This window comes from Astyanax mexicanus, chromosome 1 (genome assembly GCF_023375975.1).
Source record: "Astyanax mexicanus isolate ESR-SI-001 chromosome 1, AstMex3_surface, whole genome shotgun sequence".
NCBI lineage: Eukaryota > Metazoa > Chordata > Actinopteri > Characiformes > Acestrorhamphidae > Astyanax > Astyanax mexicanus.
Window position 1 is genome coordinate 83,692,506 of NC_064408.1, and position 18,286 is coordinate 83,710,791.

An 18,286-nucleotide genomic window follows, 5' to 3' on the forward strand; every position below is an offset into this window, starting at 1 on the left:
TGCATCCCTAATTTGTATTGAGCCTCACAGTTCAATAGATACAGGTACTTAACAGTATGATCAGCATAGTGAAGCAAATACATCACTTATTTTATTACTGATTATACTACATGAAGTTGAATTAATTATATTTGTGAATAGTGTATATGTAATATATGATACTGTTTAAAAAATGGCCAATATTAGCTATTAATGTAAAACACCAATATGATTATTTTTGCTGTAATAATATATATATATTTTTTACAATAGGCATTTGTTAAAGCCGGGCCTAAAAATCTCTGATGGTTACAGTATGCTGATGTAAAAAAACATGCTTTTTTAATTTCTTTAATTTCTTTACCACTGGAAAAATTTGGTTAGCATAGCATCTGCAGCATCTCCAGCAGCTATGCATGCACATGCAAATGCTGCAGTGCACCCAATCTCTGCCAAAAACAAAGTATTTCGCAAACACGGCTTCCTGTGCACCCTGGGTGGCACAGTAGATTACTTCCCCAGTAGGAAGACTTGTTCAGCTGCCTGTAGCAATGACATGAGTGTCTCTGGAGATTAAGAGGTAGTGGCTCTTCACTAAGTTACTCAAGACCCACACCCCAAACCCCAGCGGTCTCTAACTGCATCGTTACAATTATGATAATTCCAAACCCACATTATCACTGCCATATCAGAGCGTTAGATGCTCTACACTGTCACCGGGTTTGATGAAACTCCTCAGTGAATCAAGTGATCAAGCTGATCTTATAAGAAGACCACGCTGCTCCTGTTCTAACTTTCACTCTGAGAATTTTCTACTGCTTTCTGTAAAAACTACACAACACAGTACTGTACCTTTACTTTCAGTGCTCCAGTACTAAATTTTATAATAACTATTTACAATACTTAAGTACATAATATGTTGAATACCTAAGTACTTCCTCTTAAGTGTGGAACTTGTACTCAAGTCACTTTTTTGATAGAGCACTTGTACTTTTACTCAAGTCTAAAAGAACTAAAACTCACAGTTGTCACAATAAATAATGAATAAAAGGTTCAATGGGATATATAAAGTAATGCATAAATAATAAGGTTTGTGAATGATTTAATTTTTTTATTTAATATCTAATATTAAATGAATTATTTTAAGGTAATGTGTAGTTAGTGGACTGAGAATGTTTTGGTGCTGTGGATAGATTTTTTGTTATAGATTAAGTTATTGGCATCCTTTGGCTTTAATGGAACATGGCAAAAGACATGTAGCATGGTACTGTGAAGGCATGTTTGTAATATAATCAGAAGTGCCTAAAGATGTCTCAATCATGGAAGCTGAACAAACTCTGTGGCTGAAGACACTACACGGCGACACCTGTGATTGGCCGAGAGAGCAGGGCCACAGGCAAATTAAACTGCAGCAGGTATGCAGCTCATAAACATGCAAAGGCTCATTTCACAGGCACTATTTGGAAGCCTTTAAGCTAACTTCTAACTTCATTTTTGTATGGTTCACCAAATTGTTCCTTTCACAGTTTATACAGATGCTGTTAGCATTGCATTTTTTAACCCACTGTAGCATGTGGTGCTTGGTTTGTTTACAGGTCTCCAAATTACATTAGTTGATTCTTTTTGTCTTTATAATCCAAAGCTAAGGGCTTATACAGGCACCAGGGCGCCCGAAGCTTGACCTGGATTTAGTCACAGATACACTCTGGCAGCTGCAGGAAAATCGATGGCTTGTCCTGTAGTCTCTGTGCTGGTTTACTGTATGAGGCTGCGGAGGGGTTTAATGTCCTAGTTGGCCACTAACTGTCATGAAATTATCTGCAACAAGTGTGTAATGTTGCTGTGGGGATATGGTAATGAAGTAACGATCCCATCTCATTCAGGTACTGGTTTAAATTTACATTGTTACATTTTTAATGCATGCTAATGCCAAGTGTTTCCATACAGCATATCATATTGTGTAAAATTGCAGTGTATCATGTTGTTTTGTACTGAACATGTGTAGCGTAACTATCATGTTAGCTTTTGGCTAGTGTATTAAGCTTGTGGCTAAAATATCATCTTGTGCACAGAGCAGATTAGGGCACTATACAGTGCAGCTTTAAGATATTGTACTGACATGCAAGGAACAAGTATTATGTCCTATGACTTTTGTCATATACAATGGAAGCTAAACATGACCTTCAGGATATGTTTGTTGTGCCTTCTGTATTGAATGTGGATGTGATTTCCACCAGAGTTGCTTGTTTGTTTGCATGAACAATTCTAGACAGATGCTGCCGGTCACAATCATTACTACTCACTGCACTTCCCCCCTGTATGTGGTAATGCCTTCTATGATATATTCCTGGTACATTCATGACCATATGGATCTAGGAATTTTAAATGCCCCCACAACTTCAGAAGTTTGTCCATTAATCTGGCAACCACTCCGTACACATGTAGGGGTGAGTGATATGGCTCTACAATAATTCAAGGTATGTTTGGAACAAGATATTTTTGGCAATATGCCATTACATTACATTTCATATTTTTTTCATTTCAAGAGAATAGTGTAAAAAAATGTGTGTGTGTGTGTGTATATATATATATATATATATATATATATATATATATATATATATATATATATATATATATTTAGTATGAAGTGTTTAGTATTTTTTACTTTTAGTATAAATCAGTATGAAACAGTTGGTACCACTTTAAAATAAGGCTCCTTTATAAAGGATTTATAAATAGTTTTTAAAGGAGTTTATTAATGCTTATTAATTAGGTTATAAACCATTAATTAGCAGTTACAACACATAAATAGGAAGGGCAACAGTGGCCTGCTATGTACCAATTAGTGATTTCACATTTGTTTATACTGCTAAACCTCTTAAGATCTTACTAGATGCTTATCTTACTTTGTCTAATCCATAAGTCATCATTAACATTTCTGATAATAACTTTATTTATTTAACTACAAACTGAGTTTCTATATTATTTTACTAGACATGTTAAATCTAAATGTTCACTGTTGTTCTTTCTGTTTATGTGTATTTATTTAGTGCTTATTAATGTTTTTAAAGTATTTACAACTTAATCTATAACCATTAATAAAGTCCCTTTTAAACTATTTATAAACCCTTTATAAAGGAGCCCTATTCTAAAGTGGTACCAACAGTTTTATACATTCAGTAGAAACTAAATTATTGCTTTGTCTATTTCCAAAACAGTTTCTTACCAAGACTTACCAAGACTGATGTTGTATTAAATCATGAAAATAAACAACAAAAAATGTAGCAAAAATAAAATAATGTAACAACAATAATCTACCACATATAGCATATTTAGCGTATTTAGTGCATGCATATAAACAACAAACAAACAGTTATACAACATAATATATGGCAATATGGAGTTAAATTCTGTAATTTTTTTGTATTTTATGAACATTAAGATAAATGTTCACAATGGTGCACTCATACCTACTATATGCTCATGCGTATTAAGAGAAATGACCTGAGCCTCGCCCCAGTTATTCAATGTACAGGTGTCTTTGGCATATAAAACATGTGACAGCTAAAACTTGATATGTAGCCTGATCACGGCTGCCAGATAGAGTATTGTTTTACGTGGCTAACCAGCATCATTTCAGTTAATTAAGTGACAACGCTAACCCTAAAGCGTGCCAATATTAGGCCGCATATTAACTGTAGCACTTAGTGTACTTTGTCAGTCGTGAGGCTATAAAACATTAATAGTGCCCTGTGGAGTGTGGCGTATAGTGTGTCTGCTTGTACCAGAGCTGCCTTGTGTGTGTTTTGGAACAGAACCTCTCATTGTGCTGTACAAGTGTGTCTGTTTAACTGTTCAATATATTCAATTATTTCAGTACGGGATGTGTTGTTTTAGTTGTTTCAGTTCATTACTGCTGTTTTTTTTATTCTACTTAGTTCAGCATGATGCTGTTCTGTTGGAGCAGTGCTACACTGTTGCGCTGCTGACAGATAGGCCAGTGTTGTCCAGAGCTGAGGTTTGGTTTTGTAGTTGAGTGGTCCTCCAGCCCGTGCTGATTGTAGAGTGTCGGCCGAGCCTCAGGCATTATTGATGACTGAGGGCAGATGAATGGCTGGCCTACTAATGAGGGGCTGCCCAAGGCTTGGGTTTCCAGCTTACACTCTTTCAACTGCTCACACAGTTCAGTGTTTCCCCACACATAAGCGCTCCTGCCACCCCCTGCCAGGTGTATATATTTCACCTCATCTTTACAATATCCAATTTCCAATGCGTTCCATTTTAACAAGTACTGCATTTACACTGTTCCAAATAACCAAAGACACACAGTATCACTGATGTAGAGCACTCTCTTGGCTGTCTATAAAGGTGCTTTACATTAAAATCAAAAAAGCATGGAAAGTAGGGCTGCACGATATAGCGTTTAAGCATCGTCATCGTGAATTGTGCATGCACAATAGTCACATCGCAGGACGTGCAATGTCACTTAAGGTAAACATGAAGTATGACACAAGAACACACAAGAAGTAGATACACAGCGTTGTCTCCGTGTCTGTGTAAGTGACAGCAGGCTGCTGCTGCGTGCACAAGAATCGTAAAGGGGGCGAGTGCAAGGGTGTAGAGCTTAGATTCTCTGCCCGAACCCGACCTGACCCGAGGCCCGACCCGAAATCGGGTCGGTTCGGGCCGAGATTTCCCTCGGGCCGGGCCCGGTCGGGCTCCAGAAAACTGAAAACTGAAAGTGAAACTAAACTATTTTATTTATTAGCGCTGTTTTCACTCCCGCAGTTGTACAGCGGGGGGTGTTGTGCCGATTCTGTCCGCGAAGCGGGAGTCAGATTCAGCAGGGAGTCGGATTCGGCACAAGCGTGGCGGCACCTCGCGGTCCGCGGTGTTAGTTGTAAGCGCTCGTGCTAGCCGCAAAATACGACAGAAAACACTGAGGGAGCTGCAGAATTATGTATGGGACTAGAATACAAGCACGAGGAGATAAAAGAGAACCTTTACCTGTGAGTAGCTCACATCAGAACACGCAAATCTCTCTCTCTCTGTGTCTCTCTCTGTGTCTCTCTCTCTCGCACGTTAACTCCTCCGCGTTTGACCTGCAGCACTGTGTTTAGCTGTTCTTAAAAATCATTTTAATTAAATAATAGTAAATAATATGCTTCTATGTTACAGTGTTATTTAACATAATTCTGATCATATTTTGCTCATTCAAACAGCCCGAAAACAGCCAGTTTATGGGGCGGATCGGGTCCGGCTCGGGCTCATAATGACAGTTTATGGTTCGGGTCGGGTCGGGCTCGGGCAGAACGAGCAGAACGTGCACGGGCTCGGGCTGGGTTGGGTTTTATTCTCTTTAGTAACACAGATGCTATGAAGTATCATAGACTAAAAACAACAGAAATCATACGGGTTATAGAGCTCCTATTAACTCCTATTCATGTTGGGCAGAAACTGATTAAAATCATATTTTTTAACAAAAAAGAATTATAGTAATTAAATATATGTTGTGTCTTGTTTTTAAAGATTTTTTTCACCAAAACACGACAAACATGTAAACAGGGGAACCCAAGTATCTGTATATGATTGTATGCTACTGCTACTTCTGTCACTATTGTATGAGTCTACCAATACATTCTTATCATTAATATTATTGTTGTGCTACATCCAGTATGTCTCAGGTTGAATAGCTGACCTAAGCTAATAAAAACTAAAAATGAGTGTATCTGTTTTGGCTCACTGTTCGCTTTATCCTGTTCCAGTTTCCAGAATGTGGATTTTTTGGCATGTATGACAAGATCCTGCTCTTCCGCCATGACTTAAACTCAGAAAACATCCTGCAGCGGCTGACCTCAGCTGAAGACATCCACGAAGGAGACCTGATAGAGGTGGTGCTCTCAGGTGAGTGATAGCAGGCTCTGTATTCTGATTGGATGAAATGGTGTGGGCAGGGTTGTTACTCTTTATCTGTCTGGTTGTAAGGGTTGTTATAAGACCTTCCAAAATGTTTACGTAATTATCTGATCGCAATTATTTGCACAATTATTTGCACAATTATTTGCACAATTATTTTGCACAGTTATGCATGCAATAATTTTCTACATGTATTAATTTACCATTTAAGTGATGAAAGGATGTGATAGAGCCTTAGAGAATGATAATGGATCTAAACCTCCTGCACACAAGAGAATGCTGCTGTGTAATTAGTGCGGGCGGATGTTAAATTGTTGTGGTACCTGGAGGAAAAAGCACTGGATCCTTCTGCAAATCCACTGATTCAAGATTCCCATTGATAAGACCACTGATAGCAAAGCTTACAAAATACATGTTGCTTTAAGCCTGAGTCACTATGTTAATATCCCTTTTCTAAAATCTACCTTGCCCATTAGATTTTGGTATTAATGCATTTAAATAGATATTTTGTTTATTTTAAGAATTTACAGCTGTTATTTTAAGCTTATAGGCACATTGTTCAGTAAATTGACATGTCAGGATTTTTAAGCAAACAGCCCTGCTAAGATAATTAGGGTGTAAAATTAGACGATTAATTCGTACACAGTGATTCACAATGATTAGTATAACAGTGAATCATCCGCTAAAATTTGATGAACATGACAGTTGCAGTTGTTATTTTACTGTATTTTTTCAGTTTATAGCCACACTGATCTCTCTTTACAAACCCAGTATTTATATCGTATTATACCTGTTACAATAATTATGCATGTGTGTATGTGAATAAGCTGATATGTCAATTGCTTAATTTATTTAAATATTATCTACTTAGAATATTACATTTGTTTTCCTCAATTCCAGTGTCTAAATGTTCTTAATAGTTAAATGTTCATTACTCTTTAATAGTGTGTAGTTGAATTATTATACTGTTATATTATCATTATATCAGTGCCATAACAATATCTTAAATTGACAGTAAAATAGTTTATTGCAATTATTTCTTGAGAAATATACTGTCCATTAAAATTTGTTCTCTGTCAATTTTTCTGCCGAAGATTTGATCCCACTTTTTAAATAGAAGTCATTCTGGATATGTATTTATTTTAATACTTTTTTTCTTGAATGTTTTACACCTACAGCACCAATAATCTTCTTTTTTTATCTTAGACATGATTATTTTGCCCACACAGGACTAGCACACTGGATTTATTCATTTTTTTACAGTCAAAAGATTTTAAAACCGTTTTTAAATGATTGAAAAAATGTGTTTACTTACATTAATATAGTATTTCACAATATAAGAATGTGTGAAGATAGCTTAAATGAAAGAAATGTGGAAAATTAAATAAAAACAACTGAATGAATTTTTATTATGCCACAATATTTCAGTAGTTTAGTGATTACAATATTGTTGGACAAAAAATATATCTAAATTTTTTTATTAATTTCAGGAATGTACTACTGCAAACATGTTAATATATTTTTCAATATAAATATAATTGTTTCAGATATTCAGTGGAAACCAAAATATGTTGGAGACATTTGCTTAATAATAATGAAACAAAATAAATGATTTAAAATTAAAATAATGTAAAAAGAAAGTAGCACAATATTAAAGTTACTGTATCATGTTCTTTTTTTTTCTTTTTTGAGTGCATCACCTCTGCACACTTTGTCTTCTTGCTAGGCTTTTTATTTTTGTATTTTAAACAGGTGAACATGAACATAAACTTACAGTAATTAGTAAACTGTCGAGGGTGCATTTACACTCTTAATACCATGGTAAAAAAACATAAAAGTGTAATATCTTTACTTGGCAGAATATAAATAGCTCATCTAGTAACAGTAGTGTCTTCTATTTTTATGTATATTTTTTATATCGTAACAAAATAATCAGATTAGTTCATGGTGCATTGAATCATTCTCAAAATCGAATCAAATCAGGATTAGATTAAACTGCTGTGAGATCAGATAGTCGCACTGGTGCTGCATATGTGGGATAGTGCTCTTCCTTATGCTCTAGATTTACTAGGAAAATAGCTCCAGGTCCTTTCAGAGCATGTGTGTGAAAGACGAGAACACACACACACATTTACACTCACACACCTGAATTTGCTGGTTAGCTGCTCGTTTCCTCCTGCTGTTCTCTGGTGTGGTTGTATGTTGACGGGGTTATGTGAAACTCAACCAACACCTGAGCAGCTGCGGCTTTCGTATTCATACGCTGCATGTATGATGCTCTCCACACAGAAACAGCACTGCTACATAAACACACACGCATACACACACACACATACACACACACACCACTTCCTCTTCATGCAAACTTCTTTTGGTGCAAGGCTCTTGCATGGTTTAATTTTGTGTGTGCACGTACTGCAACAGGCTTGTCACCAGTTATCTATCAATGTACGCATCTCTCTTTCTCTCTGTCTATCTCTCTGTCTCTTTTCATTTCAGTTCTATAGCTAGCCTGTGAAAGCTCTTTTGATATAAATATTTTCTCTTTTTTAATGCTCTTGATTTCAGATAAAACAATGAATGAATGATGTGAGATGCAAGTGTACCGACACTACATGTTTTTCTTTAAAGTGTTGTAAATACCCCAACAGAACAACCAAGCATCCAACTTAGGAGCCAATAATATATAGCACATAGCAAAAACAACATTTTTACAGGGGAAGGAAAACCCCCCTCAGCTTTCAATGGTAATATAAAAGCAAACTTGCAAAAGTTAAGATTTAATATGTTTGTTTGAAGGCATTACCTTAAATACAATCACACATTAAAAACAATGCAGCAAGCATTGTCTCAAAACAAGCAGACTTACATTTCATTGTTGTATTGCATAAATCTTATGTTTGTGATTTTTCTCTTTTTATTTTATAGTCAGTTGACAGTTGTTTTTTAGGTTATGTTAAAATGTCACGATAATCAGATCACAGAAATGCCTCAAGTATGGGAAACAAATATTTTTTAAATTGTCTTTTACCTGAAAATTAAAAATCTAGGAATTTACCAGATTCATAGGGCTGTATTGAGGTTATACATATTTTAATCATCAATGTAACTGAGATGCCTCTCGAATTGTATAAGTAAATGATTGCCACACCCGGGTCACAGACAGCAGCAGTGCGTTGTGTTTCCTGTGGCCTGTGTTCTCTCTCACCCTCTCTCCACGTCTGGCGCCTCCTGGCCACTGGCCCTCAGTCTTGGTGCCAGCAGCTTTAGCTTACACTCAGACGGATGGCAGAAACAGATAGATGTTGTTGTTGAGCTTTGTGCTCTGTTGCTGGACGGTGAATCACTGTGACCCTAAAACCTTTTATTTTAAGTGAATGTTAAACACAGTCTTCGGTTAAGACTGTGTTTTAGACTTGTTTTTTGTGTATATATATATATATATATATATATATATATATATATATATATATATATGTATCAAATATGTGTCTGAGCTTTTCCTGGAAGTCCATAGAGAACAAAAATAATAATAAAACCTGACCTTTCAGGTTCAGTTTGCTCTACATTCATATTCTAGGTTAACAGTGCCATCCTTTTAACAAATGTTCATATAACTAATAGCTTAAAACATGAAATGGCTTAGCTCAGCCTAGACTCAGAAATGCGATTAGGTTCAAAAGTAAAAAGAGCTGATTGGGACATTGCAGCCTGTCTGTACAAATAAGTGATTTTCAGATAGAAATATGCTTATTTGAGTTAACCCTTTGAGATCTTCCTGTGATTTTCCTGCTATTTATTCTACATTCATTACATTTATTTTTACACTGAATAATATTTTTTTTTATAGTTTTCATTAATAGGGACCTATGAAAGCTGTTTATATATATTTTTTTCAAATTCTGTTGCTTTTTTTCACTGTTTTTTATTGATTTTATGTCACATTTTGGATTTTTTAGATTTTTAATAGTCCTGTCAGGCGAAACTAATACAATTAATTACATGCTCTGTGACTAATTAATCTAAATCAATCACATTTAATCACATTCATTATCAATTTATTTATGTTTGTCATTTTAGCTGAGGAGCAAATGAATGAGTGAATAACTGGCATAGACTTAAAAGCTCCCTGGGGGGCCGAGTGGTCCAACGGTCTAAAACGTTGTCACTATGATTGGGATATTGGTTCAAATCCTGGTCATCCCATTAGCTGCTGGAGCCCTTAGAGCGCACATTTGGCCTTGCTCTCTCTGGGTGTGTAGATGGTGCTCTTTCCTTTCATCAGGCCTAGCTAAATTGGTGGTACAATTGGCCTAGCTAAATTGGAAGAAAAATGGGAGAGAATTTATATGAATAAAATAATATTAGTAATAAAAGCTCCCTGTAAAGATCATCAGTTAGTAACAAATGAAATTACATAAACATATAAAAATTACAAAACAAAATATTTTTTAAAGAGTAACTACACTCTAAGATATCTATATTAAACATTTGATATGATATGTGTATGTCGTCTGTTCATTACTCAGAACACCAGCATAAGGCTACAGTGCCGGTCAGAGTTTTTTCAGTGTATCTCTATTTTTTTTATCTGAATTCCACTTTAATTCCTCAGTTCCGGGATTCCATCTGTGATATTTACAATATATATGTCCTTAATTAATGGATTAATTTTACAAATTGTAGAAAAATAATCTAAAGTCCCTAGTCTAAAGTAATGTTTCTTGTTTCTGGCTCTGCTCTCTCCTGTCTCCTTCCTGGTTCACAGCAGACATGTTAGTATGTGGAATTATTTAATTATGAAATACCAGCTAATATATATCCTATAAACAGTTATTTATAAAAAGTGTTTCTAAAAATGTTCTGAACTTAAGGGTCTGATAAGTATGAGGATAAGTATTGGAGTAATTTTAAACATCTTCATATTCATTTTAGCAGGTAGAAAATTTAAGCCATATTTTTTTAATGTATTTATTACATTTTACAAATTATTTTAGACATTGAAGACATTTCTTAGGTTATACTCCATCCATTAATATTATTAAAATAAAATTACATACAGTTTAAGTGTAAAGTGACTTTGGATGCAAGGCTAGTCAAAAAGAATTTATAACAATAGCTATCTTCTATCTATTTACTCTTGAAGGTATATGCCTTGTAATCCTGATGCTGAAATGTAGAGGCATAGTAAACACTACAAAGTATGCAATATTATTTTAAATTAAATTCTCAATGACACTGGTAACCGGTGCCACTCTTTAAGAAAAGATAAATTATAATTTGTCTACTTTATGACTAGGTTTAAAAAAGTATTTTTAAGGACACCTGCGAGCAGCTCATTACAGTAGTTTAGACGTGAAGATACAAATTTATTCAGTTACTGTTAGAACACTGTAAGGATCATTTCTGTTTTGCCTTCGAAACTGTTTACTCATGCAGGACTTGATATATTTTATATAGTTTAAAATGTGCTGGTCCTAAAACCGAGCCCTGGGGGACTTCACAGAGTGTAACATAGTATTCAATACAAGTCAGGGATGAGTTGAGCCAGTTCAAATCTGCACCAGTAAGCAGAGTCCAGTCTCTTAGACTGCCTTGAATGCAGAGATCAGGAAGAACTAATATACAGCATTAAAGCACAGTAAAGTTTTATAACAGTGCAGCAGGAGTGAAATGGAGCGGTATGGTTTCAGTGCAGGTTTAAACAACTAAAGTTTAAGACTGCTCTGGGGAAGTGGTTCAGTGTTTTTCTGTCTGAACAGTGTGTGTGTCTGTGTGTGTGTGGTTTTCCTCATTTCTCCGCACCTCTGGTGCTCTTCGGAAGAATTCCCCTCCTCTGAGTGCATTCCTCTGAGCACATTCCTCTGAGCGGACGTTTCGGGAATTCAGTTGCCATGGAGCTGTTTAGAGTCTGAAGAGTCTCTCAGTGTTTGGCTTATTGATTACAGAGAGAAAGAGAGAGAGATGCCTTTCATTTAATCAGTGCTGTACAGTGTATCAGTAGTTCAGAAGTTTACTGTCATGTCCGGTAAACTAGGATTATCAAAGGATTAATGTCATTTATTTCAATGAATCACACTCTTTAGTGTAGTTAGCTTTGCTATAGATTATGTGCTGTGTAATTATTAGATATACAAGTTTGGTCATTGTTTTTGGGTGAAATTAGCTAATGAGTTCGAGTGTTTCACTTTAAACTCTTCTGTATACAAGGACTGGAGTTACCAAAGTGTTCACATGTATGTTTCAGGAGCTCCTCAATGTTGATTTCTGTGTACTAATATCTCGCAAAATCACAATCTGTTAGAACTAAGTGTCTATTTATAAATTACATTACAAATTATGACAATGAGGGTCCAAGCTTTATTCTGTAAAGGCCTCTGCATACTTCCTGCAAAGCAAACTTCGAAAACATTGCCATAAGCCGGACTCGCCTTCGCTAACTTATCAACTTGCATATTTTCTTCTAATTTCTTTGCCTGTCCTGTATGCTCCACAACTGCACTTCACTGCACTTTTTTAAACTACCAATCACAGATGTTGTCACACAATTTCTTTATCCTCCGAGTTCAACTTGTCTGTTTAACAGCACATCATCTGTGGCTGTTTTTTTTGGCACATTACCCCACATTGGTTGCTAATGCCAAGCTAATGTCCTTTCTGCAGAAAATATGCTAAAGGCCTTAAGTGCAGTGTTGTGCCAGTTCACATTTAACATGAACTAGTTCACTTCATACTAATTTGAATTAATTGAAATTTCATGAAATTCATGCTCAATATTTCCTTAATATAGAACCATATGAAATGTTTTAGTACTACAAATTATTTATTAAGCTTTTAAACTTCAGTTATCCAGCATCAAATCACCAACCAGTCAGAACACAGTAGCGGCAATGCTAGCATCTTTACTGCCTAAATCCCATTTACTGGAGAAAAACTGAAATATATAGATACGTTTTTTTATATGCACTTATGCACAACACTGCTAAAGTACAGTCATTTTGCACATAGAACACATAGCTTGTGTAAATTCACAATTTGCAATCGCAAGTTTAGAAGAGGTCCCAAAAGGAAATTGTGTTTAATTCTGTGAAAACTAAGTCATACATGGTAGCAAAAGGAATAAAAATACCTTGTACCGGCATAGTTGACCAACCTACTTAACTGATCATTCTACAGCATGTACTTCTTTTCCTGTTGTTGATTTAAAGGTGCACTAGAGTATATTCCATTTTTACATAAGCCAAGACTCTTTAACATCACTGTTCTGTTACTTTCCACAAGTTTACTTCTAAAGTCATCAGAAAGTATGAATTTTATCATGTATTCAAATGATTGTAAAAAGTGTAGTCTATACAAGAAGTATATTTAGGAAGGCTATAAATATAATGGCTTTTATTTCACCTCAACATTTTTGCATCTCCACTTGGCAGGGTTGATATAAAAATATATCTTTTCAGCATCGGCATTCAAAATTTGTATGTGCAATAGTTACATTACTGTTGTAAGCAATGTCATATAAGGGAAATTAAACACATCAGGCTACAACGTATTTGCTGTTTGGAACAAAAGGAAAATTCACATTGTTCTCATCTTCCATGGAATCTACGTGAAACAGATTATATCAGGCAAATATCATTCATAGTACTTTAATCTTGGATTCAGTGCAATAGTAGTACCATGACTGATTGGATCATTGACTTATATTAAAATCTGTTGAATTAATTTTCAAATTGTAGTACAGTATATATTGCAAAAGGCCACAAGAGAAAATAATACAAAAATAAACACATCCAGAACTTATATAAGCATCAATAAAAAAGAGTGTGATTTAATGTGTCAGGTGATGTGGTTGTTTGTGTTGAACAAATTCTTGTAAAGGTTGGAGTGAACAGAACTATGATTATCTAATCATTATATCATGAATTTTAAACTATATCATTAGTCACTGACTGATTTCTGTTCATTTAGGGTTATTCTGGTGTTGTATAGAGTATTATAGTGCCTATATCTATCTATCTATCTATCTATCTATCTATCTATCTATCTATCTATCTATCTATCTATCTATATATATATATATATATATATATATATATATATATATTTATATATATATATATATATATATATATATATAGGTCTAGGTGATACAAAAACCTTCTTCTCTGCAGTAAAATAAGTTATTTACACTCTGAAAATGTGAGGGCTTTGGATCTCTTACAGGACACTTGAAAAAGCAGTTTGTTTTTTATCTACAGTAACAGGAATCAACCCAATTTTTACATGTTTGAAAATAGACGTAAAAACTACACAATAATAATGAAATGAAAGGCGATAAGCTGTTTGATTTGTATGCAGGATTTGTATTGATTTCAAAATAAGGTTCAGTAAAGAGCCAATTTTATGATTTTATTTATTATATTTTGACAGTTGCAGATTTACTTAAATATTTTTCTATACTTTATATTACAATTACAATTTTAATTTTCAGTAATGTTTTATTATCAAAGCTTTTTTTTATGTAATGCTTGAATAAAAATCCTCAAAATTTAAGGGTGTAATATCAGACAGAAAATGTACAAAAATCCTGGCCTGTTAAGGGATTTAACAGTTTTCTAAAGGACTCTTCTATAGTGCTGTACTTCAGGAGTAAATTTAAATGACCAGAGGTCATGTCCAGCGGAAACAGTCGAATCCTAATGATGTTGATGATTGATGACTGATGTGTGATTGATAAGTGATATGTTGTGTCACTTGTGTCACCCCTGAGGCCTTAACACTGTCCCCAGTCTCCTAAAACCTCGTCCTCACAGTCTGAGACGTCACTCATACAACATCAGGCACCAGGGGCACACGGCTCTGGCCCCTCGCTATTAATATCATGACTTACACAGAGAATAAAGATCGCCTTTCCTTGGCTGTCACTCACTGTTGCAAAGTGTGCCTTATAAAATACACCAAGAGTGTTTTTTTTTTCTGAAAAGAGAGAAAGCCAGCAGCTAGAAGAAAGGCATTATTATGGTTTGATCATTATTAGCCCTCCATTAGAGGCTTTTAGGGGCAGTTTCTTCCATTTTTCTTACAGCGGGTCTTATGTTCTTGCAGCTAGATTGAATGGAAGAAGGGCTGATTTCTTCTATTAAGACACTCAGGCATGATGCCTAAGATGTTTCTTACGGAGTAAAAACTGTGCAATTACTCTAATTATGGGAGAAATTAGCTAGCCTGTAAAATAAATTTGTATTTGAGTTTGTGACTGTATGGAAGATGGTAATTGTATGAGTGTTGGATGAAGAGAGTCTGTATCTTTAGCAGCTGCTGCGTGTTTCCTGTTTTTTCTCTTTCTCTCTCTGGCTGTTTTCACACCTAGTGTGTTGCTAAAGTTCTTGACAGAGTTTGACTTTTAGTGACTTTTTGTGATGTTTCTTGGTTGTCTGGTTCAGATTGTTTCACTGGCACCAGTTAAAGCATAGTAGTTACTGTGCCATCAATACTTGATTTCATAACAATTTTTATTTTTATTTTGTTCTGTACTGGTTTGACTGATACGATCAGATGCCATACTTGACCACTTAAATAAGCAACTCAAAAAAGCTAACTGCCATACATAATATTAGATTTAATATTAGTGTTATCTGGACCTTTTTATACTCTTGTTTTCTGTTAATTACTTCATAATTTTCATTTTGGTTTAAGGATCTCTTTTATGAATGAAAATTTCACTGTATTGTATCATATTGAATGATTTTACCACACCTATTATGATTATGAATTTGGATAAATGTGTCAGGACTTTTTAAATGTATTATATTTGCAGATGACAACAGATGTTGGGATATGATACAGACAGAAAAAATTGTAAAATACAAATCATTACAAGTACATTTTAAATACAAATCATTCAACTTAATAAATTATCAATACATTTGGATAAAACAAATTGCATCATATTCAGTAATACAAAGAAAACTATTAATGTTCCATTTAGAGTTGATGGTGTTAAAATTAGTTTTTGGCTGTCATCATTGATGAAAAGCTGACATGAAAACCTCACATAAATCATTTAAGAAACAACAACAAAAATCGCTAAATCTATTGCATTGCTGTACAAAGTAAGCAGGAGTAAGGAAATTATTATATAATAAAGCTCTGTATATGTTGTATAATGCAATAATTGTTCCACACTTGATCTACTGTATTGAAGTCTGGGGGAAAGCATGCAAAACAGTTACAAATTCTATTTTTGTTTTACAGAGAAGGGCTGTAAGAATTATCACTAGAAAAAATTACAGTCATCCATCAAATACACTGTTTTATCAGTTGAAATAATTGAAATTCTATGATTTAGATGATTATTGTTTATGTATAAGGCTCAGAAGAACACATTACCTTCAAACATCCAATTAAATTTTGTTAAGATAAAGAGTTGCTTAAATCTTACGAGATAGAGATGTTTGTAAAGCCTAAATTTCTAACTATATTGAAGGAGCGATGTACTTCAATTCAAGGAAAAGATTATGGAATTATTTAATGCTAATAAAAATAAAAATAAAAATGCTAAATCAATGTGTGTGTGTTTAAAAAAAAAGTCAAAAGGCGGGGCTCTGCTGGGGTTTGGTGGGTGACGTTACAATAATGGAGCCATCCCAACAGCATATGATTCCTGGCACCAAACTCTTTCAGCTGATTCACAGAAAACAGATGGATGGAGTGTTTATAGGAGCAGTTGAGTGACAAGTGAAAACCCAAAAGGTGCTACTTTAAAGAATCTAAGGTATAAAGTATATTTTCAATATGCATCAGCAGCCATGCATTCATATGCCAAACAAATCAGAATAGATTCCAAAGGCTGTCTGTAGTAGTTGTAGTTTAATGCAAAATAAGGAGTCTTGCCTTTTTTATTCCTGATTAGAGGATAAAATCCCTATCATTACGCTGTTCTATTCAGCTATACTGATTTTTAATTGTGGCTCGAGATTTTCCATTATGCTAATCCACAATGTACTCATATTTGCATGTATAATTCTGCCAGCTTGGTACCCATTACATTAGTTAATTTTTTTTTACTTTAAGTTTATGTTTTTTTGGTCTTTTTCTCTGCAGCTCTGGCCACTGTTGAAGACTTCCAGATCCGTCCTCATGCCCTGTATGTTCACTCCTACAAAGCCCCAGCCTTCTGCGATGACTGTGGAGAGATGCTCTGGGGGCTTGTACGACAGGGCCTCAAGTGTGAGGGTAAGTGCGGCTAATCACAGAGAAGAGCACTGATAAGTTACCCTGGAAGCTTGTTTCTAGAGACACACACCAGTTTTAAACTATACTTCGAAACATTCATCTTGCTGCTTGCCATTAGCAGCCCAGGAGAGTCAAAGAAAGCAGCCAAGAAATCGGCCATGCTCTCTCTGCTCTCATGGCTCCTAGTGTGATGTTGGTCAGCAGAGGTATCTGTTAGTTGATGTATCAGAGCTAGGTTGTTGCGATTTCCTCGAAGCACCCTGATTACCCAGTAATGCTACATTAACAGCAGTTAAAAAAGAGGCGGTGGTTTCACACATGTCAGAGGAGACTTGTCTTTACCCACTATCCTTCTCAGTGTATTTCAGAGAAGAACAGGGATTTCTGAGATCAAGATTTCAGAGAGAATGTAAGCAGCTCGGACACAGAAGCTGCTCAACTTGCAGCTCAAACAGCAAAACAATTTCTTCTGTTAAACACAAATTTAACAGATAAACAGTTGGATTAAGCCAAGTTGGAGAGAAAACATGGTAAACTTAGGGCAGCAGTGGTGTATGTTTGTGTTTGTATGTGTGTATAAGAGAGAGAGAGAGAGAGAGAGAGTAATAGAAGAGAAGGGGAAGGAGTAAAAATAATTAAAACTGTGACGAATCATGTTTAATTTTCTAAATAAAAACTCTAATATGAGAGGAAACTGAGGACAAACTTTGTAACATTATAAAATGTGTGTTTAAAAAATACTGGGTCACTTGTTTCCGAAGTTCAGATTACTGAGAAAGTTTAATGCTGACAGCCTAACTTTATACACTGCCTGGCCAAAAAAAAAGTCGCCACCAAAAAAAGGTCACCCTTTAATATTCTGTTAAACCATCTTTAGCTTTAATTGCAGAAAACATTAACTGTGGCATTGTTTCGATAAGCTTCTGTAATGCCACAAGATTTATTTTCATCCAGTGTTTCATTAATTTTTCACCAATATCTTGTAGCATTAATGATGGTAGAGTCTGACCACTGCACAAATTCTTCTCCAGCACATCCCAAAGATTCTCAATGGGGTTAAGGTCTGACCTCTGTGGTGAACAATCCATGTGTGAAAATGATGATCTCATGCTCACTCTTTCACAATTCCAGCCCCATGAATCCTGACATTGTC

The 18,286-nt window shown here is 35.1% G+C and overlaps 1 protein-coding gene across 2 annotated transcripts in view; it reads left to right on the forward strand.

The window, feature by feature from the left end:
- LOC103031960 (serine/threonine-protein kinase D3) overlaps positions 1 to 18,286 on the forward strand; it is an 80,122-nt gene that overhangs the window by 34,772 nt on the left and 27,064 nt on the right. For both annotated transcript variants that reach the window (XM_007255436.4, XM_007255435.4), the window contains exons 3-4: positions 5,748 to 5,886; positions 17,002 to 17,133. In XM_007255436.4, coding sequence (XP_007255498.2) covers positions 5,748 to 5,886; positions 17,002 to 17,133 — 271 coding nt within the window. The remainder of the gene's footprint in view (positions 1 to 5,747; positions 5,887 to 17,001; positions 17,134 to 18,286) is intronic.